The sequence below is a fragment of the Heptranchias perlo genome, chromosome 36, assembly GCF_035084215.1.
Source record: "Heptranchias perlo isolate sHepPer1 chromosome 36, sHepPer1.hap1, whole genome shotgun sequence".
NCBI classification, from domain to species: domain Eukaryota; kingdom Metazoa; phylum Chordata; class Chondrichthyes; order Hexanchiformes; family Hexanchidae; genus Heptranchias; species Heptranchias perlo.
The window spans coordinates 1,873,175-1,896,314 of NC_090360.1; the positions used below are offsets into that span (position 1 = coordinate 1,873,175).

Genomic DNA, 23,140 nt, shown 5'->3' on the forward strand with positions numbered 1-23,140 from the left:
AGAAATCTGGCTAGCCGAGAAAAATCCAAACATCACAAAACACAACACAAAACTCTGAGGTTTCTACCTTGTCGAACACACTGTACAGCAAAGGGCAGCGATAAACGCACTCTTCAAAGATGACTTCTCAACAGTTGAGAGTATCAGTGTGAATTGGCTAATTCCATCAGTTCTGGGGTGAACTAGATCTCTGGGTCAGAGCTACCCAGTGGGACATCTTCGGGGGGGGGGGGGGGGGAGGGGAGTTTATCTGGTCCTTTGATCAAGTTCAACAGGGCTACAAGTAGTCAAGAAAGCTTTTTCTTTTAATGTAGCATTTCTGAAATCCATTTCACTTCTTGTGGTCTGGGTGTTTGCTTAAAAGGGGTGGAGAATATATTAGCACAGCAATATCGCTATTTAGGTTGTGGGGAGAGATGGGGGAGAAGGAAGGGGATAGAAAATGAAAAGCTGAGATTACATTTCTACAAATGCATCTGTTCGCTATCATCAGCGATACAGGGGACTCCTCAGCCTGGTCCATCTACACTGTACCAAAGACAGACGTACAGAGTAGGAAAAATAAGTGATAGGGCAACAGAGATATAATTTTTAAAAAAATGTCCTCTGATTGATGCTCCAAGCTGACAGAGGGTTCAGGTGCATCAAAGGAAATGTAAACAGTCTAGACAGACACAGACAGGATCAAATCTACATGCTGTGTTACCATTTCTGCCAGACAGTTTTATAATGGATTCCATTTGCACACTATCAGAAGTCTAAATCATTTCCCTCTCACCCCTGTAGTCCATTTCAAAGGATCAAATAATCTTGTCATTAGAACAAGAGTTTCTTATTTATATTATGGATGCTGCAGTTACGGTTCTCATTCAGGTGTGCAACTGTGTTTCTAACTGTAAAAGAAAAACGTGCATTTATATGACACATTACGACGTCTCTTAGAAACACTCCAAAGCACTTCACATACAATGAATTACTTTGAAGCTCAGTCACCCAGTCTGCACACAACAAAATCCCACAAACAACAATGAGATGAATGACCAGCAAATCTGCTTTTTTGGTGGTGTTGGTAAAGAAATTTTGGCCGGGACACCTGAATGACCAGAATAACCAGACAGAGCTTTGGAACAGCACCTCAACCAAAGGATGGCACCTCCAACAATGCAGCACTCTCTTGGTACATTTCAAAGGGTGTTTGGGATTGTTCTCATACTGGGCTAAATTTTGGCAGCAAAATCTGGGGGAAAGATTCTCTGTTTGTTATTTGCAGCAATATCGCAAATGTCTTTGTGAAGAACATTTTTGCTACAGAAAACAACCAAAAGAAATCTCCCCTGGACTTAGACATGTTGTTGCACCAATGATGTTGTGCCTGTTTTAAATCATAGCTCTGAAATGAAAATATCTCATGGGTGATGTGGGTGTAGGTTATGTTTCGTATTCATACGAATTAAAACTGGTAACAGAACATGAGTACGATCTTTTTATTACATGGTGATGATTTTTGTTCATGTTCCCGTCCAGCTTTCCACAGTTGGACCCAGGTTTCAGTTTGCATTCTGGAGAAGAGGGATCTAGTCAAAATGTGGAAGAACTGAATGTTGCCAGTCTCATAACTAAAACAGGAGCCACCTGCTGGGAGTTATCATTAGTACAATGAGTCATCGCATTACTGCGCAATGAAAACAGCACTTACCACCCAAAGTAACAAGCATTTTCAAGAATGAATGCAGAAAACTGTTAAATCCGACTTCAGAGCTGATATCACTCGTTCAGCATAGGCACAACTGTATGACACACAAGATCATTTAAAGTGCAACTCCTTATTCATTTTATCTATTACGCAGCTTCAAAGATTTAGTTTATAATTAATTTTGCATATACATATAAGAGTACTCTCTATACCTCATTTCGTTATTAACAACAGTATATATTGCACTTGGACACAGCAGTACATGTTTGACACAGAATTGATTATATTTAGCAACTTATAAATCCGCAAGGACCTGGGCAATATGTAATTCAACACTTCATGAACACCTTTAATGAGATATATATATATATCCGAGTGAGAGAGAGAGAGCGCGAGAGAGAGAGAGAGAGAAGAGAGATAGGCTATGTGTGTACTTACATCTATGATATATTAAAAATCTGAGCGTACTGCGGTGCTACTATTAGCAGGAGGAGTGACAAGTTTACATAGACAGTTCCCCTTATAAATGTGGATATGGAATTTATAATGGAAATATAAAAACAAGGACAGAATGTATGACCTTAAAATGGGGACTGTATTACATCTGTGCGTTCTGGTCCAATTATCCCCCACTCTCTAACCCGGTTTGAGGTGAAGGCTGCACTTGTTCTCGACTCCCCATGTCTAACATCACAGGAGAGTGACTAGTACATATATAAAACTCAGGAATGTAATAATTAAGAATTGACACCATATACACTTACCATTGCGTTTACATATACTGACACATTCATGCAGTTCCAATGGGTCTTGACATTTGTCAAATGATGACATTTTAAGCCTGGATGGTCCTTTACAGGTTCTCAACTTCTTTGCCATATATCCCAGTTTTACTTTACCTTTGTGTCATATTTTTAAGCAAGCACTGTATTATAGGAGCAGTCAATGACATCTAGGATAAATATGAAAAGGTACAGGGAATGAGAAGGGGAGTGAGTTAAGGTGGATAGCTCTGATGTGGAGCCAGCACTGGCACAGACTGATGGACTGAACAGTCCTCTTCTATGCTGAAATTTCTATGACTTTACAATCAGATTATATCACTTTTTATGAAACTGCAGCTTGAAATGCAGGGCAAGAAACAGTTTGCTAAATGTGATCTATACCAGCAGTACATTTACAAATCTCAAAATGGGGATGGGGAGGAATCTTCTTAGACAGGAAGTCAAGCTTTGCTGTAATGAGATAGGTTCAGTAGCAGATATCTGGGGGTGGGGTGGTGGGGTAGGTTGGTGGGAGATTTCCTCTGGTTTCTATGTGTTAGTGACATTGTAAACAACAGCAAGAGACAGTGACCAGGGGAAGTTTTCCCCCAACATTAGCTCTCAATAACGCTTGAAACCTATCTCCGTTTGCTACATGTACCAAAATCCTAAAAGGATTTCAGTACAAATAATGAAGAGGGAAACTCACGCCCCCCCAACCCCCAACAATGGCGTCCAAAGTGTGTGGTCGATTTAAGATATGTTATGTTAACATGGACTGCTCCTTTGAAACAGCACGTTCCATAATAGGTGTGAAATATTCCATATGAAGCAATTTGCAAAGTCTGGTATAACGGGAATTGTAGTTTTTGCCTTTCTTCCCCCGCATCCGCCAAAGAAAAGTTTTAAGAAATGGGTTTCCTGTTTGAGGCTGAGGTCACAGGTTTCATCTGATTTCTGTGAGCAGGGACTGGGAGATATCTTCAGGTTTGTACCATCAGGGAAGGAGCTGCAGTAATTGCATGCACACAATCTGGAATCACAAGCCCAACACAGTTAAAGACCCTCCTGTGGAGTGATGATCATGTACTGCCATATCTCTTCCCAAGAGGTAGTCATACCAACAAATTAAATTTGGCATTTTTTGGTGCTTAGACTCAACAATTGAAAACAATCTCAGTCCCTCCTAAAATCACTGCTGATTTTAATGAGACAACACTTCTCTCTGCCATCACAACCAGTGTGTGGCATACATGAATGTTGTGTCCAAGATGAAGCATGCCAAGATCATGGCAGAGCAACAGTCCCAAAGTCAGGTGCAGTTTGCCCAGCACATCAGTAATCTCGGAAGATCACTAAGGGATCTTTAATTCCCACACTATCTGCTTGTATAGCCTATGAGAGAGGCTATTAAATTAGTGCAGAGTTTTGCTCTGTGGACTTGTGTCTACTGGGGACTGGACTGCAAAACTGTCTAAAAGATTCATGTGAAGATCATTAAAAGCCATAGAAGCAGGAGGAGAAAACTTTCATCCCATGAGACTGCCCTGAATTTAAACCCAGATCCATTGGTGTGAAAGACTAGTGCTGTAACCCATGGCACCGTTTATACATGGTACTGAAAATATATAATTGGTAATTAGCTATTAAGGCAACATACTTGTTGACAAGTGGTTGTTGCACAGCAACCATTACATTGAAGAACCCGCATGCATAATTATGTGGATGAAGAACACAAAAATCACTTTCCATTAAGTGATCTTAATATTGGAACGCTCTCAGTCTAAGGGTGAAAGGATTATATTTTAAAATGTGCTCAGTGCCAGCTCAATGGAAAGAACTGTACAGTTCCTTTCAGTTGTCTTCACTGAGATTCTGGCACAACCTGAAGCAATCTTCTTTTCATTTTTTTATAGATGAATTAGACTTGATGCCTATTCTTTCTGAACAGCACTTGGTTTTTGTTAAAGATCAGCAAGTATGATTCCTGTACCAGGCATTTTAATGCAGAGTTTATTTTTATTACTTATTTTAGAAACCTAACCCTCCAGAACTTTAACTTAAATATATTTTGAAGCTGATGGTTCCAAACAAAAGAGTTGAACTTAGACTGACCAATTTAGATTAGGATGACCAGTTTCCCTGTTAAGACTCCTTCTATTATTAGATATTGTCTTCCCAACCACAATATGTTCATGCAGGCTAATTGAAATGTAAGACAGTGGTATAATGTGTATTATGCAACAACTAATACAATATTTGTTTCAAAGAATCCACTATCAACCTTTACACCTAAGTCCAGGTCATTACAGATTCATAAACTGCTCCACAGTTAATTTTCTCTTGCCATACCCCATCCCACCCTGGCCAAATCATCCCCGTTTCTGACCAAAATTTCCCACACTTGTGGCTTTGCATTCTTCCAAAGAAAAAGGCCACAAATTTCAAATATAAACTGTCTCAAGAGTCCAAATGCCCAAGTCTCTGACACTGCGTCAGTCAGCTCTGCAGGAGCTGTCATTTAGAGTCAGGTCTATAGCGAGTAAAGTCAATGAGGCCAAGTCAACAGTTGCCAGTTCTAGACTGATGAAACCTTATCCTGCAGGGTATCTTGAAATGGAAATGTTTATTACTAGGTTTTGGTCAACCCTGGAAGTTGCAGTTTGAGGGGCTGGATGCATGCGTCTTTGGTTTAGGAAGGCGGGAATGCCGGATAGAAGTTGCAAATTTCTCTGACTGGGAATTATAACCCTGATCCTTTCGGGAACGATCTTCTCTGGGTGGCTTCTTTTTCTGCAGTTTGTTGGATGGTAAGATCTCAAAACGGGACTCATCCCGGTGCTCGCTGGGGTCAACCTGTGGAGTCTCCTTGGCAAGTGACCCAGGATTAGTTGAAAACTCTGCAGTCTTAATGTTTAGAAGTGGTGAAGAGAGGGATGGCGGGAGTTTAGGGTTTCTCTTTTGTTGTTCATCTTTTTGGGTTGAAATTGTTAGCCGGAGTTGATGTTCTGATTCTTTTTGACCACTTATAAATGGTTGAACTGGACTCTCAGCAGGTAAAATCTCTGTGTGAGAGAGTGAAGCAGCATTTTTTCTAGCCTTGGAGGTGAGAGAAGACTTCTCTATTGAAGACTGGATCTTGGATTTGCCACTTGAGTCCTTGGAAGATAGACACTGTCTAAAGGCAAACCTAGGCCGATTGTCTTTATTTGTAGCGTCTTCTGTAAATACTGAAGAACTAGGCAAACTGGCCTGCTGCACTGAAACCTGACTATGCCTCTGTTCCTTAGGTGGAACATGTAGATTTTGTCTGGCCTTGTTGTACACTGGGTATTCTTGGGCAGGCCTGTCATTAAAGTCCCCAGTCTTCAGCTGGGCGGGTAGAAGGAAGCTGAGCTCATCTGAATCCATCTCTGAGGAAACAGCAGCTTTTGCATTTTGGTTGGTTTGGCTGATGCTCTCACATGGCACACTCTCCATACACCTACTGGGGTCCTCGATATGGACTGGTTTTGCTACTTTTCCCATGCCGAGTTCTTTGGAGTTGCATGTGTGGCTGGAAGGCTGTAGTACTGGAGGCTGTTGGAAGAAAAAGCATTTTAGAACATGTTAATCATAATACGTTTTGCTGATACCAAAAGCACCTGGTACCGGGCATGCCAGTTTGCTTTGCATTTCTGGACACCATGCAGGAGTAGAATTGAGGGTCTAAGACAAGCATATGGCACAAACACTGGATGAAAGTAGATCAGTCATTCAGTAGAAGTACAATGTAATCTTGAAGCAGATCACAGAGGGAAGGTTTGGAGCTATTGGATTTGGTAATTGTAGAATGGTAAGGAAGCACATAGAATGGGTGGTAGAATTTAAAAAAAACATTTGGTAACATACAAACCTTGCTGTCTGTCTGTAACATCCATTACAAATTAACATGGTTCAAAAGAGAAATAAGAATTTAAATTCTTACTTTTTAAATTATGTTACTGGACTAATAATCCAGGAAATTCGAGTTCAAATCCCACCACTGCAGTTTGAGAATTTGAATTCAGTTTAAAAAAAAAATCTAGAAATAAAAAGTTGGTGTCAGTAAAAGTGACCATTGTCATAAAAATCCATCTGGTTCACTAATGTTCTTTAGGGAAGGAAACCTGCCGTCCTTACCTAGTCTGGGCCTATATGTGACTCCAGTCCCCACACCAATTTGGTTGACCCTTAACTGGACTCTGAAGTGGCCCAGCAAGCCACTTAGTTGTATCAAACTACTACAAAGTAGTAGTATCTTCTCAACTAGGGATGAGCAATAAATGCTGGCCTTGCCAGCAACGCCCACATCCTGAGAATGAAAACAATATTGATAATCCTAGTGAATCTCCTGTGGCATTGCTCCTGGCAAGTCAGACATGGCATTTTTTTTTACATAGTGCCAGGACTGCTATGCCATGTACTGCATATTATGTTATTCTGTTGTTAATATCATGTGTTTAATTAGTCTGCCATTTAAAGGCTACAAACTCTAATTGGTATAAATGAGCACACCCTGAGGTCAATTAGAGGCTAATTGATTTTCATCAGGGAAATTGTCAGATTGGCAGGTGCTTGTAAATTTCGCAGCTCCAGGTCAGAAGAAACCAGGATCAAATAAAGACTTTCTCTCTCTTTTTGTACCTTTGACACCTTAAATTAAAACATTAGGTTAAAATGGTTTTGTTATGTGTTCATTTGAATTTCCAGGCATGTTAATATCTGATCAATTTGGCACTTGTACAGAAACAATTCAGAATAATTACACACATAGGCAGTGATGAGGACAGACCAGGGTTCAGAGTGCCTCAGCAGCACAAAGGATTCCTGTAATTCTACCATGTAAGAGAATTCCGTAATGATCTTGACAAAAATGGGCATACAGTACGTGTCTACTGATTCCTGACTGAGGAGAAGTTAGACTAATGGAAGAGGCGACTCCAGAAATTCTGAAATCACTCAGCCCGTTCTCATTTGGCATAACTAATGCATAGTCTTTTTTTGCTATTCTATGACACCAAAGAGAGTTGATTACATTGTGTTCTTCAGCCAAACAAGCAATTTATACTGAGCTCAACTCCAATTATCCAGGACTTCATTGCAACATGTATGTGATATCCAACCACAGTCCTCAAAAAAATTGACAATCGTTGATCAGCCAATTTTCTGGTTATGTTTTGTGTTTAACAGTGAATAAAGGTTACACTCCTACAACAGTCAGATGGCTCAGTTGTTACCAGAAGATGCAAGGTAAGTTTATCGGTGCTGGAATTTTAAAGCTGTTACAAAGCTTTCTATATATTTTATGGGACCTAGGGGTGCTTTTTTTTCCCAAATGTGGTCATAGCACTAAAGAATCTGGATTAAGAGCTAAATAGCAAATGCAAACTGACTGTATGACATTGAACATAATGGAGAAGCACATTGGCCACTACTGTATTGTGACATCCTGATGAAAGTACTTTTCTTATGCATTGTGATATTGAAGTATTGAGCATCTTGTATGTATTAAAATACTTCACGATGCAGATCATAACAGGTGACTTGGATTCATTCATTAAAAGCTCCAGTAAAAGGCATTATCTACAGTGCAGCATTTAAACACTACAGAGTACACTTCCTATTTAATGTTGGAAATACACAGCAGTGTCTGTCAGTTTCTGCCAAGAGAAAAGGCAGGTTAACATTTCTGGTGTACGGCTTGGTCGGAACTCAAAAAGGGCTAAACCCGATGGTTAATCTTCCTTCCCTTTATAGGTCTATGTTTCTATGTCAGCTGCTTGCTGCATATTTCCAGCATTTTCCATTTTTGTTTCAGATTTCCAGCATTTACAGTTTTTTATATGCAAGTTTCTGGTCTTGCATTTTATTGCATAATGTGGTGTTTAAGTTGTTAATGTGAATGTGATAAGGTAGCACAGGAATGTGACCATTTACTTATTTGCTAATGAATCTCGTGTGGCCTTGCTCAGTTAGCTCTGTTTGTTGTAAGAGTCTAAAATCGCGGGTGGGCCAGGGTGGCCCATGTCACAGTCCTCCCACCACTGGTGGTGCTGAATAGCATAGGTTATTGCTTTGACTATCAAAGTCCTTGAAGCATTATCAATGTCACAAAAGTGTTACTAAATCATGACGACAGGAATTAAGCATGACAAAGAGGAAGTCTCAAGACTTTTAATATATTACAAGTGTTCTATCATAGCACAGCACCTAGAAAAGGTGGAGTGAAGGTATCATAAAGGAACATTATGAGAGTGCTGTTAATCAACTTATTGCCCATTCATACTGGCAAACTGGGACCAATTATGTACAAAAAAGATTACTAATTGCCACTGTAAACAACGTAAATGACCTATTTCCAGCTTAGCCGTGACAATTCAGACGTGATGAATCTTGCTAGCAGAAACTGACAGACTCAAATACCAAGCTCCTAGAGTTCTGATAACACGGCTGCTCGACAGACAGATTGTTCCCCTACTCCTAGAGCCTTTTTCTCCAGGGCACCACTTTTCCCCACTCTGCATCTTCTCCCAGTGTTCTATTTAGAATGAAAATACCTGCACAAGCTGTGGTCATGCACTAATTTAATGTTTTTTGATAAAATTTCCACAGACAATAAATGAGGTGATTTCGTGGCCTAACAGGAAATTCCCAACATCTGCCCCTGCCAAGGTCCAGTCTTGTGCCATTGCATCAGAATATTCTGTATATCCCGGTGCCTACAGACCCCTCCAACTCTCATTTACTGCCCAAACCCCACTTCTTCATCAGTGATTGAACTTTGTCCTGCCCTTTGGAATGCCCCCCTAAACAATCCCACCTTACAGCCTCTCTCCCCTCCTTCAGAAGCCTCCTTATCTTTCTACAACCTTCTTGATGTCCTCCTTGTAAACTGCTGTGAGATGGTCTTCTATGCCAGGAGTTTATACAAATGAAGGTTACTGCTGTTTAAAGGGTGATACCAGATTAATGCTGTAAGCCTCTGCAAAAAACAAGAAGTGTACTTCATAGACTCACTGAATGATACAGCACAGAAGGTGGCCATTCGGCCCATCGTGCCTGTGCTGGAATTTTACCCTGCAATAGAGAGAAAAACTTTCATTCATGCCATTTGGAAACTAAATTGAGAAAGATCCTACTCACGATGTACGTGCAAACTCCACTATGAGATAAAATTTAACTCATTCACTGATCATTACTATAATCACCTACTATAGTTCACATTCACTCTCTACAGGTGTTATGCTACAATTGGCTGCCACCTTCCCTGGACCAGAGCCTGGAGTAACCAGCAATATCCCAAGTAATGAATAAGTCAATTACCTTGTCTTGATGTCATTTTATTGTTGCCTTCGAGGCATAGTCATCCCCTGTCCAACGAGGAAGGGGAAGACACTGCTTCAGACATCTGTAGGACTACACTGCTGGCATGGTGCACACACCACAAATCAAATTACGAGATCCGTATTAAAACGTACTACCGACTAAACATTTCGTATTATATTTCTCATGTGCAAGTGTGGAGATAATTTCAATCCATTAACTACTGATCCCACACATATTCATTTCATACTGTGAACAAAGAACATTGCAATGTCTCAAGCAGTTGCTCTGCTCATGTGTTTGTTTCATAATGCAGATGTGTGTTAGAAACGGTTGAAAAGCTTTGCTGACCTCATATCCAATGAAAAGTTTTAAGAAACAGTGTAAAATACTTTGATCCTTCCCTTCCAATGAGTTGACCCACGGTGGGTGAGTAGAGATTTTATATATCTATACTAGTGGGTATCTCGTGGCATTGCTCATGGTAATTTGGAGTTTGGAGCACGGTCGTGATGTTTCGCTGCCAGCTCAGGCTGCCCATTTAGGGCCACTGCTCAGCTTACCTTAAATGGACAGACTAGCATTGCAGCTCCTGAGATTAATTGTGGATTTATTGGTATTGGTGAGGCAAGTTTGCAAATCTTAGGCTCCAGTTGAATTTGAAAATCAACAGCAATTAACCCAAAATTGATCTCAGCATTAATGGACTGACTTTCTTATCATAGAAAGGTTACAACACGGAAGGAGGCCATTCGGCCCATCAAGTCCGCGCCGGCTCTATGCAAGAGCAATCCAGCTAGTCCCACTCCCCCATCCTATCCCCATAGACCTGCAATTTTTTTCCTTTCAAGTACTTATCCAGTTCCCTTTTGAAGGCCATGATTGAATCTGCCTCCACCGCCCCCTCGGGCAGTGCATTCCAGATCCTAACCACTCGCTGGGTTCTTTTGTTTTATACTTTGAGACTTTGGCTCTTTGTAACGTGACATTCAAGTGTGATGGACAGCTTCAAAGTTTTTATATAAACTAACTCATCTCCAGTGACACTGTTAACAGGAATTCTTGAGTCTGGAGCAGGGTTGGGATGCTTATCTGCTAACCTGGCCTGTCCCTTTACGGCTACTACACTGGTGGCCTAAATAAGCACATCATGAGGTTAATTAGAGACTCACTATTGTTTGAGATTTCTCTAGTTTGGCAGCGGCTCAGCTCCTGTCCGATTATCTCAACAATCTCCCCAGGTTATATTAAAGTCTTTTTAGATTTAGTTGTGTTTTATTGGTGCGGCAGATATGCCTAAAACTTTTAAACAAGTTGACATATATATAAAATCAGTTAATTTCCTGCACTGCTCATTTCAACAATCCTCTAACCCAGCAGGATATCCTGAACTCTGTCTCCCAAGTCTAAAGCAGGAAAGTAATTCCACATGGTTCTATTACATCCCTCAGTTAGCATTGACCTGTGGTCTGAGTGACAAGTCAAGTTAAAGGCTAAACATTACAATTGTGCCCAAGAATATCCATAAATAGCACTATGGGAGAATCAGCTAGTTATAGAAAATTAGGAGGATGTTTTTCATACTTTAAATGTCATATTTCAGATGTCATACAATAAACACTGATCAACAACCTGAATTTATAAATCGCACCTTTAATGTAGCAAATGACCCAAGATGGTTGGTGGGAGCACACTGTACATATGGCTAGAGGAGGTTGCAAAGGCAGGAGAGGTGAGAGCCTGTTAAGGGATTTGTAAGTGTGGATGAGGATTTTGAATACAATGTGAAGGGAGACATCGGAGGTCAGTGGGGACAGGGTATTCAGAGTTGTGAACATTACAATAATATTGTGCAATCATATCCTCAGCATCACACTAGAAAATGGTGTAGGCTTATCTATCTTTTTAATGGGATGGTTAAGAATGGATTTGCCAAATAATAGACCCTCCCATTGTGCCTGGACAATCACATTAATCTGGGAATCCTTTTGCAGTAAGACTCTAGCTTGACCTAGTTTATCCCGAGATTTGACGTGTTTGTTGCTAGGCAACATGCCTGTATCCCTCCCTCAAGGTAAATGGCTTCATCTGCATAAGAGATCCCAGCTACCAGGCCCAGAAGTGAAGAAACAGTGACTTAACTTCAAGATATAAACTGTCCCTTTATATCCCACCACGGCCACACTTCCCCTATCTCACTACTTCCCTCCAGCTATATGTCCCTGCACCCACTCTTCAGTCCTCTGACACTAGGTTACTTCTTGTTCCCCACTCCCTCTGCAGCTGTTCCTTCAGTCACAGCCGCCTGAAACTGCCTCTGCAGATCCCTTGCCACCTCCCTCTTGCTTTCAAACCCCTCTTCAACTATGCCTTTGCTCCCCCTAAATCTTTCATCCTCTTTTCCTTTCTGCTCAGTATCCACCATCTTTCCTCCATTTTGTAAAGCTCCTGTAGACAGCTCTCGTACGAGGAGCTCTGTAGAAATTAAAATTGTTATTATTGTTGAAACTAACCACTCCCTGACCATCACATTTGTAAATCAACCAAAGCGACGGACAAACACAAATAACAGGCAATCAGAGCTAGTGCTATGAAGCCTTATTGTTTATAGGGGCTTCCTACCTACCAAGTCATTTCTCATGATCAACACTGGGAACATAAGCCATTGCTGCTTATAAGCTGACTGTTTAGCAACAGCAGTTATAGCAGATGCCAGATTAAGCCCCCTGAAGAGTTTTTACACTGAACACAATTTAAAGGATAGCTGCTTATGGCATTCTCACTATGGAACTGAGTTCTGACAAGTGGTCATTCTTAAAGTGCTGATCTAACTTTTTCTTAAATATCTTTGTGATGCTCATATTTGACTCTCAATAAAGGGACACAGCTAAAATGTTAATTTTAAATGTTGACAGACTTGCTGCGTATATCTAGCACTTTGTTTTTATTTCAGATTTCACTCAATTTTTCTTTTTATCCGTAAAGATTCAACTGTCTGATTGAATTGTTTTGAAACTAAAGGGGACATTTCCTGTTGCTATGAAAGCCCAATGAGAAAAGGCCATTTGCTCCACCCAGCTCATTCCACCCAGAGCCTTTTCCATCACATACTGTCTCTCTCCCCCTGTGCTTCCTCCCCTATTCTGTCCTCATTTAACTGTCCAGTTTCCAGCAGGTGTGAGATCAGAGAGCGTTTAGAAGCAGGATCGCCAGCTGATTCTTAAAGGTGGCGAAACTTCCCCTTTAAATGCAACGTTCTCAAGTGTCTGGGTGGAATAAACTTGATGGAAACAAACACTTGAAGAATTTCAATTAATATGTTGGAGAATGAATTTTATAGCTGTCACTAGTTTGTTATAACTATGACACTGTGCCTGGATGTTGTCTCCCCGTGAATGGTGCTAACTACTCCGCGCAGTATTATAAAAATTTCACAATGAAATTCTATACTAATCATTCAAAATCTATTAGAAAATGAGCAATTCAGGCAATAAAATCTAGACTGTTTAATTAGCTTAAATTTTGTTATTGTAGATTTGCTTTTTGCATAAAGGTCACTGCTGTCAGTCTAGTGACTGCCAAAGAACAATTTTAACAAGGTCTGCACATGGGTGGGATCACAGAGGAGACAATGTAAACTAACATTTACATACTGAAATTAAACCAACACACAGCTGCACTCCATCTATCCTCAGCCCGTTCCAGTAAATTAACAGCCTGTTGAGCCTCCACTGCTAGGCGGCAAGAAGCTCCCTGCACTGAGAAAATGAATCTACAAAGCAAACAGATGTCTGCCTTTTATCAACTAAATTGGGAAGGCTGGAGATAATGCTGCATTAAAAATTATCCAACATCAGATGAGTGTGTTTTAATAGGCAAATTACACTTCTAAAACTGTTCTGACATTATTATGTCAGTGTGCTGACAATATCACCAATCAAAATGTGGACCAATGATAAAAAGCATATTTATCAATCTCTGAAATCAGCAATTTTAGCTCAAATGTTTCTACAATTTGAAGAAATTTCCTTAAATATGCTCTACTTCAAAGGATGCAATTTAATTCCCATTATACTCGGGAGAAGCGTTTTTGCATTCGTACCGTTAAGGAATGAGGTTGGATTTATTAAAAATCTCTTTATTTTACAGGAACATTTCATTGGTGCATTTTGCCTGTGGGTTAATGTGCACATGCCCTCCCAGTTAGTTGGTATTTCTGGCATAAAAACAAAAAATGTTGGAAATACACAACAGGTTCATTAGCATCTGAAAGAGAAAAGATAGATTCATGTTTTTGGGTTTATGAGGAAGGTTTCTGAAGCCTTTCCCACCAGTTTTGTTTTTAATTCAGATTTCAGTATTTGCAGCCTTTCCTTTAACTTTTCAATCCGTACTGTTCGATATTTCTCACTGTTCTGGTGGATGCCACTGTTGAAAGTGAACAGCTATCATTTTTGGGCCTATCTATCCAGTACTTCCTAAGTTGCCGAGTTCCCGATTTCAATCTCTGGAGGGGAAGCCCCCAACAGCAGTTTAGCAGCTGCATAGGAAGGGGGAATCAGAGCAAAAGCTATTCCCAGCTGCTTCTTTCAATCTCCTCGTGGCTGGATTAGATTGGGAGGAGGTTTCCCACCTACTCCCTTGGGGAAATCGGAAGGAATCAGGGGAGGAAAAAACCTCACCGTCCTCCGCATGTGTAGGGAACATGCTATAAAGGTCTCCTTGTTAACTAGTATTTTAGAATCTGTCTCTGGTTTTTGCTCTAGACACCAATTCTCCAGATTAAAATAAAACATGTATAGTGCCGTTTGTGCAACAACAAAGGATTTATTGGTGGGGGGGCCAGTGGAGTGAGCAGGAAGTAGGAAAAAAATTAGGGGAGGGGGCTGAAAGCATAGTTAAAGAGGTGAGGGTTTTGAAGAAGGGAAGTTAGGTAGAAAGTTGAGGAAGAGGATTGCGGTGTTCAAGGTGTGGCTCTGACAGTCCAGCAGGAGTGGGAAACACAGACGAGAACATTTCTGAACGGCCAGCAGATGTTGAAAATCAGTAACACATTTCTAAAACATGCTGTTTGGTAAATAACTTCTTTAACAGCAGTAAGGCTAAGTTGTGTTGTCCTTTGGGGAAGGCTTCATGTTTTTGTCATGTGTTGGTGCTCACATTTATAATGACTTTTATACTGAACTCTGATGAGAGACAAACCAATAAGAGAGAGAGAGAGAGAGAGCGAGAGAGAGAGAGCGAGAGAGAGAGCAGTGGCTGTGCTGAGCGACTGTGGTTGGACCACAGTGTTTTACCATGGGGAAGGAGATATGTTTTTAGTGGTCTTCATCAAGCATGACTTAAAGAATAGTTTGACATTAACCCTTATTGGCTTCCATGCCATCAACTAGGGTGCCTCTAATGAGTTAAGTACTAAAACATCAAACCTTATTCATTACACAATCAAGACAGTTACAAAACAAAATCCTGATCAATGGAGGTATGGTCTAGATTCAAAGGATATTACTGAACTCGATGAATTTGTTGTCAAAAACACTTTCTGAACTGACAGTAACCCTGCAGCTTCCTAGAGAAAATCTTTCAAGAGTACATTCTAGCTTCTTGAATACTCTACACAGGTAATTTTCATTATCACCGCTTGGGAGATAAACTGTGGTCCATATCGCCCACCTGTTATGGAAAGTGCCTGATTTTCATTTCCAGTGAAATCAGTAGAAATGGAAATCGGGCGGTTTCTATAATGGGCGGGCAATCTGTCCTGCCCTCGTACCGCACAATCAGTGAAGGCAAAAATGACCCCGTACACCTTTTTAGGGGAACAGATTCACTTCTTGAAATACTCCATTATGTCCCATTCTAGATTCTTAACATTGACTTGAATTTATCCTCTGTGCTCCTTCCTGTGTTATGGAACTGCCTGCTATGCAAGGGATGAAGACTTCAAATGGATTAGCAAATCAGAAGTAGGAACTTTGAATAATACATAAAGTCTCACTATCTGTACATATTACATGAGAATATAATGGACATGCGTCAGTGAATGACAAGGTAGCTCAGTTGAGGAAATCAAATGTCATCATAAACAGTGCAAAATGTGATTGGCTTACACTCATCAATTGGACAGACATTAACTTACTGCCTTGATTCACTGCAAGGTATCCGCTAGTGAGCATGATGCACATTAACAAATTTTATTTTCAGTGTCAATTGCTTTTCTTTAAACTGCTCTAGTGCCATTTTTCTGTAGCAGTTGTCGGACCTGATTATACAATGTTATGATGTAGGACCTGCTGTACCAGGTTATTGCTCACAGTGAATTTCAGCCTGTATATATTGCACGCATGTGCACGCATAGAGAATCCAGCCATTTGTTCAAACGTCTACCATATGGGTTTGTGCATGCAGGGTAGTGCCACTCATGCAGCATGCAGGCAGCAGTCATTATATTGGATTGTACCATACCACGCTTTATCATAGAAGTAATGGACAACATCCTCAACTCCTTGCATCAGCCAATGGGAAGGGAGAGACAGAGAAAGACAAGGACATGGGCAATGACATCACAAACAATGAACTGTATTAATCAGAGCACCGGATAACATTTCAATTAAAAAACTCATTGACCTTTTAACCTAGAAGATTTCCATTTTGTAAGCAAACTTTTCATAAAAGGTTTTTGTTTATTGTCTGACTTAGAGGTTGCATTGTATACATTGTTAGTATATTGAGCCCCCTGTGTAATGTACTGATCAGCATATAGAACTCTCTGTAATGTACTGTTCGGTATAGAGAGTTCTGTGTAATGTACTGTTCAGTAGAGAGTTCTGTGTAATGTACTGTTCAGTATATAGAGCTCTGTGTAATGTACTGTTCGGTATATACAACTCTCTGTGTAATGTACTGTTTGTATATACAACTCTCTGTGTAATGTACTGTTCGGTATAGGGAGCTCTCTGTATAATGTAGTGTTCAGAATACAGCTCCCCTGCATAATGTGCTGCATGGTATATTGAACTCTCCTGTTGCTTGTACGGCAGCTACCTGTCTAATGCACTATTAACATTGTTATATACTACTTGCTGTGTAATTTATTGCTCAGTATATAGACTCCCCTGTATAACATATTACCAAGTACAGAGGTCCCTCGTCTAACATGCACTGTTGATGTAAAACATTCTGGGCAATGTATTGTGTAGAGCACAGGCCTCGTATTCAGTAAATATCTCTGCTGTGGAATGCAATAACAAGTCCACACTGTTCAGTAGTTAGCAGCATACCGTGATCATGAGAGCATCATTGTTACTCATAACTCATAATAAACACTGTTAACATTAGTAAAAGCAAAGCACAAATCATTATTCCTCCACATCCAACCCTTCAGTGTTAATTTTTCAGTGTGGTTGAATCTAGTACTTCACTGTCTCACTGACCTGTGCTCATTTAATACTATTTGAGGATATATTTCCTTTACAGTTGAAGTTCAAGTGATTATTTTTGGTAAGTGAAGTTACTTCAGATGAGTTTTTAATAATAGTTTTACGTGGCAAGAAGTGAGTTACTGGGACTTTTTTTTCAGTGTTGGCTCATCATTGCTGTAGCGAGATCACCAAGGCCTACGTAGTATTGGTGTGGTGCGTTACAACTTTGCATTTATTGTCCAATAGATGACTTGTGTTATAAAACTTTACAACTAATGTTATCTAGGGGCAGAAAACTAATATTGTGCACTCCTCATAACAATGTCACTAATTTATCACATTTGTTTTAATATCCAGTTGACTCCACTTAAATGAATACCTGATATTTATGAAATTGACAGTATTTTTCAATCGTTCACCAAATGCAGCCAGCATGCTGGCTGGGGACCTGCACCATGACCTCTGTCTATGTTGTGGTGAACTTGCTGCCTATAGCTATGCAGGCTCCCTAGGCTTGACTTTCTCTTCCAGTTTCCATCCCTATGATGGCACCATTATTTAGTAATAAACCCCAAAACCATTTCCCATTTGTACCATCCTATTAATTCCTGTTAAGCATATACTTTTTTACCCAGATTTCAAGTCACTGTATTACAACTCGAGCTACACAGTCATCTCCTACGTGACTGATTATTTCTGCAACGATCAAAGATTGAAAATTAAAAGTGAATTAAAAGTAAAATCATCTGCAATTTAGGAAACATTCCATTAGAGAGACTTTCACTTTTATAGAACCTTATCATGTCTCTCAGAAGTGCCTCCAAGCAATTTGCATTTCATGAATCACTTTGAAGTGCAGTGTAGGCAAATATGGTGACCACAGCATGTCTCGGTGCATCGTGTATGATACCAAGCAATAGAAAGCATTTTTATTAATATTTTACACCGAGTTCCTGATCCTAATCAGCATAATTTGCGACAAGCAAGGTAAAGTCTGAATGAGAGCTATTCTTCGTGGAAGTACATATTTACGAGCAGCTATAATCCAGTTGCTTCCCTTCTCCAAAGGAATCCAATTGACAGGCCAATCATAGGAGTCCTTTTTAAGCTTTTTGATGTCAATGCCACTATTAAGTAGATAGGTTCAGTCAGTTGACTGGAAAAAAATGAGAGGAACTGATCACAAAGGGACTCAGCACCCGGCAAGACATGAGCTGTCCTTTAGCAGGGTAGAGACATGAGCTGTTGGTCACTGCGAAAACAACATACACAAAGGAAGAAATAGCAGACTGCCCCGACTGAAACAAGGGGCCAGAATTTGCTGTCAAAATAACGGTGAGGCTAATGGCGCGCTCCGTTATTTATGCGTAAATGGTGCAGCAACTTCAGGCGAGGACCAGTGATGTGTTTAAAAGCCAATATCCAAAAGTTGCTGTCCGAGTTGCGCCGCTCTGCCATTGGCTTCATGAAGACGGCATCTCGCTGTCTGCCTCACCATTGCCTTGCATTGAATGGCATGAAGTTGCTGGATTTATGCGGTAGTTACAAATTAAACCTGCTGCAGATATTTAGGGCTAGTAATTAGTAATTTAAGTACCCTTTTAATGACATGATAATTGTTAATTATTGCCAATCAACCTCTCTGGCTCTGAAAATTAACTAGTACACATTTGGAGTCTCATTCCTTCAGGTATTAATTGTTGCAGATTTTAAAAATGTCAAATTTAAAATTTACATTTTTTTTACTTTTCCTTTTTGTCCCTTTTTCTCTCTCTCTTAATCTAATCTTTCTTCCCTCTCTTTATTTCACTTTCTGTTCCTGATTTGATATTGAATTCAGTCCCTTTAATTTACCTTCCTTCTTAGTCTTTCCGCTGTTTATTTCCCAATCCTTCAATCTCATTAGTTAAGGAGATACCCAGTTGCTTGCCCTGTTCACTCAGGTCCCAGATACCCTGGGTTTGATTTTGGAATGAAGTTACGGGTGCACTGGGGGCGGGGGCGTCTCTGAAAATCGGGGAAATCCTGAGCGGGTTCGGAACCCGGCTCCAACCCGCAGACTTCCGGGTTCCCCACTGATGTGTCTGGGTGCGTGCGCGCCTCCCGAATGCGGAAGTCCCACCGGCAGGATGATAGTTAAGAGACTTATTTAGATACATGAAGTACTTAATTTTGTGCACATTGAGGCAGGGGTCCAATTTTTAAACCTCCTTAGCGTTTCCTGTGCTGTGGGAAACACTCCATGTTCTACCAGACGTGTTTCAGCCGGCAGCCAGTTGGACATTCAAATGCCTGTTTGACAGATGGGGATAAAAGGTGAGTTATTGCAGCAGGGCACTCAGTTCTTTCATACAAACTTTTGGCTGTGAGATCTTTGTGTTTTCACTGAAAATTCTTACTTTCTACTCACAATTCTTCTGTTCACACATATTTAACAACTTTTCGGACCCCCTCAAACTGACACCATCAGGATGGGGGGGGGGGGGCACCATGGCTGCATTCACTATTACATCCAAGGATGAGCAACAGCACCAGCCTCACCACCCCTCCCTGCAGAAAACAGTCCTGCAACTACACATACACCCACTGTAAAGTGACCCAATGGGTGGCATCAAGTGTCGCAGTTCATGGTGAAGCTCACGAAAGGGCCCTATCACAAAAGCCAGTCAGGAATGGGCAAGACGTGGCAGTAGTAGTGAGAATCATAACATTTAATGTGACTTTAACAAAAAACAAATATAAATGAAAAACATGACCATCTGTCAGACACCCTTGTGAATACCCTTCGTGCTCACAAAACCTTCACCTTTCTCTTCCGACTATTCCTACGTGGTGCATCCCCTGTGGCTGCAGCAAAGGTAGTGGCAGGTTGCTCATGTTCATGCCCTGACTGCTTAGATGCTTTTGGCCTAGGCCCTCTGGGTTTTGGAGCCCATGAGGGCCCCTCCAAAGACTGCTCCACCAGCACCTATGCAGGGGCAGACTCGGCCACCTGGAGAGGAGGCAGCATTGCGGGTACTGGTTGAGAGGGGGGCAATGGGTGAGAGGTTGGAGTGCTTTGAGTGGCGTCCCCACTTCCAAGTCCCATTTTGCCATCATCCCTCCTCTGGGCCAGGGCCACATCACTCCTACCACCCTGCTGGACAACAGTTTGGAGGACATGTGTGATGCCTTGTAAGGCCAGTACTAGAAGATCTGTCTGCCTGTCTAAGGTGGTAGAATGTTGTTCACCCTGAGTCCGAATGGCCATTGTCAGGGCCTGAATGGACTCACTTGTGAGTCGTGCTTGAAGCTCAATGCAGGCTAGCCTTCTCTCCATCGCAGACATTCTCGCACTTACCTGTGACACTATCTCAGGCAGTTGCTCACGTTCCTGTGACAGTATCTCAAGAGATTCCCTCCCGTACCTGTGCCACCATTCCACTCATGCAGGAGTTGGACTCCTCCATCCTCTACGCTAATGTAGAGAGTGCATGTGGCACCTGTTCCAGTACCTCGCAAATGTGCTGCTGGCCCTCGATCATTCTCCTTTTAAAAGGGGTTCAGCATCTACGTCCAGCTAAGCAGAGCCTGGAGTGGAGTACTCCCACCGACGTGGACTCTCCACGTCTGTCCCTGCCACCAGTATCTGCTCGTGCTTACTAGTGTGTGGTGACTCACCAGGTGCAAACCCAACTAACTGAGTACGAGGACCCACCGAGGTGTGTGTATCTGCGCTTGTGGATGGCTCGCTAAGATGTGATGGTGCACCCTCAGAGGCCGGCAGGTCCTCTGAGGAATCACCCACTGCCGTCACTACGGTCGCTGAAGGCCCTGCAAGGGAACAGAAGGCAATATTAAGCATCATCACAGATGTGTCATGTTGTGATGAGCATACTGAGGTGTTGAAGATGGCAAGGATTGTTAACATCAATTCATATTGTGTGTGATGAATGTTAAAGTTGTGTCACCAGACGTTTGTGGGGTGCCAGTCTCGGCATCCCCCACGGACAGGCACTCGAGGGTGTGGCTGAGCTCCAGTGCCTCCTGCTCTGCGTCTGTGAGGACCACTACTTGTTGTGGCCCACCCTCCAGTCCTCGCCCTCTCCCATGCATTTTGCGCTCTCTTCTCCTAGAAGGGGGGAAAAACAGACAGTGAGTGATGGTGAAGTGGCCAACTGATGAATGCATTGCTTTGGGTGAGGCTGACCGTGAAAGAGGTGCATCAGAGGGTGAGTATGAGACAGAGCCATCACATTGGATGAGGATTGGGGTGAGTGGTAGTGGTGGGATGACTAATGGGGAGGTGAAGGAGTGCTGAGGAAGTGCAGGTAAGTTGAGGATGAGCCTTAAGTGGGTGTGAGGAGTGACGTGATAGAGTAGTCTTGGCAGTACAGAATGAGTTTTGGGGATGTGGTGGGTGATGCGGAACACGGAGTGTAGGAGAATGAGTAAGTGTACTCACTTTTGCTGACCTAGTTAGGTCATTGAAGCGCTTCCTGCACTGGACCCAGGTGCGGGAGATGTTGCTGCTGCTGGTGACCTCCTCTGCCACCTCGAACCAGGCCTTCTTGGTGGCAGAGGCAGGCCACTTCATCCCGTCTGCGGGGTAAAACACTTCCCTCCTCCTCCTCACCCCATCTAGTAGCACGTGGAGTGAGGCATCATTGAACCTTGGAGCAGCCTTGCCCCTGTGCTGCTCCATTGTGGTTTCTGGGTCTTTGCTCCAGCAAAAGCCTTTGGAGCAAAGGCCCTTTAAATAGAGCTCCTCCAGCTGACAGCCTGTGATTCGGGTGCGCAGTCCACCCGCTGCACAGCTTTTCGACGGCAAACCCGGAAGCCATGTTAAGTGGTACCAATTCAATTGCGATCGCGTGGGAAATGGACATTTTTTTTATTGGTCGGGTTACCCACGCGCCCATTCACCCACCACCCCGCCTCCATCCTAATATCAAGGCTCCTGTTACCCTCGCTGTTCGCACTTCCAGCAACTTTGTGGGCAAAAATGTTTTGAGCTGAAGGGTGCAGGGGCAGGTCTAACTAATGACGGAGGCTGTTAGATGCCCCGCTCCAGCAAATAACGGCCCGAGATGTTTTTACACCTTAACAATACAGACGAACTCTGCAAAGCTCTTATGTTGAACTGTTTTCGGACTCATTGAATTCCAAGATTGAATGACATACGGATAACTTTATCAAGGTTGGAAACAATTTTATATTCAGCAGCTTAGTTTCTGTTTACAAACTTTATCTTGTACACTCGCAGCTGGATCTAATTTGTTGCCTAATTCATACACTGTCAAGATACTGATCGATATAGGAACTTTCACAAATTACATACTCAAATCAATATGAAATATTGACACTTCCTGAAATAAGGAACCTCTATAAATGCTCATACTATGATATTACAAACAGTCTTACTATAAACTTGTTATAACAAACATATTGTTCTGGCTACCATTCCATTCTAGGCTTGAAGTCAAACCTGAATCAGGTGAGACTCTATCTGTACAGTTAAAGGAGCTGCCTTCCATGTAGATGCTTGCTGGAAGCACAAGCAAACTCACTGCTTCCTTTAGAATAATACAGCTGGCTGACCTCAGCCTTTAAGCATACACCATGCTGCTTTGTGAAAGGAGCACCGAGCTTCTTGCACTTCAGAGATACAAGCGATTTCATTTGTCTCATTGGATCAAACCACTACAAAGAACTTATGATCACTTTTAATATTTGTAAGTCTTTATGTTGATGTTTTTAAATCGCTATTTATATTAAATGCTAAGTGTTGGTGATCTTACATAATTTGACTTTTGTTGAACCAGACAATGGGAAGAAGCTGAATTACTGGACTGATAAACTATTGCATGTTAATAACAAAACATCTACTGAAGATTAATTCAACTCCTTCATATCAGAGTTCAGAAGCTCTCCCCAAT

General features: G+C 41.6%; 1 protein-coding gene across 2 annotated transcripts in view; it reads right to left on the bottom strand.

Annotated features, from left to right (window-relative positions):
* Nucleotides 1-1,468: 1,468 nt before the first annotated feature.
* The window catches only part of LOC137303998 (serine-rich coiled-coil domain-containing protein 2-like), a 531,854-nt gene continuing 510,182 nt past the window's right edge, over nt 1,469-23,140 (bottom strand). The window contains exon 11 of one of the 2 annotated variants that reach the window (XM_067972386.1): nt 1,469-6,036. In XM_067972386.1, coding sequence (XP_067828487.1) covers nt 5,101-6,036 — 936 coding nt within the window. In that variant the 3' untranslated portion in view covers nt 1,469-5,100. The remainder of the gene's footprint in view (nt 6,037-23,140) is intronic. The other variant, XM_067972387.1, reaches the window with a different exon arrangement.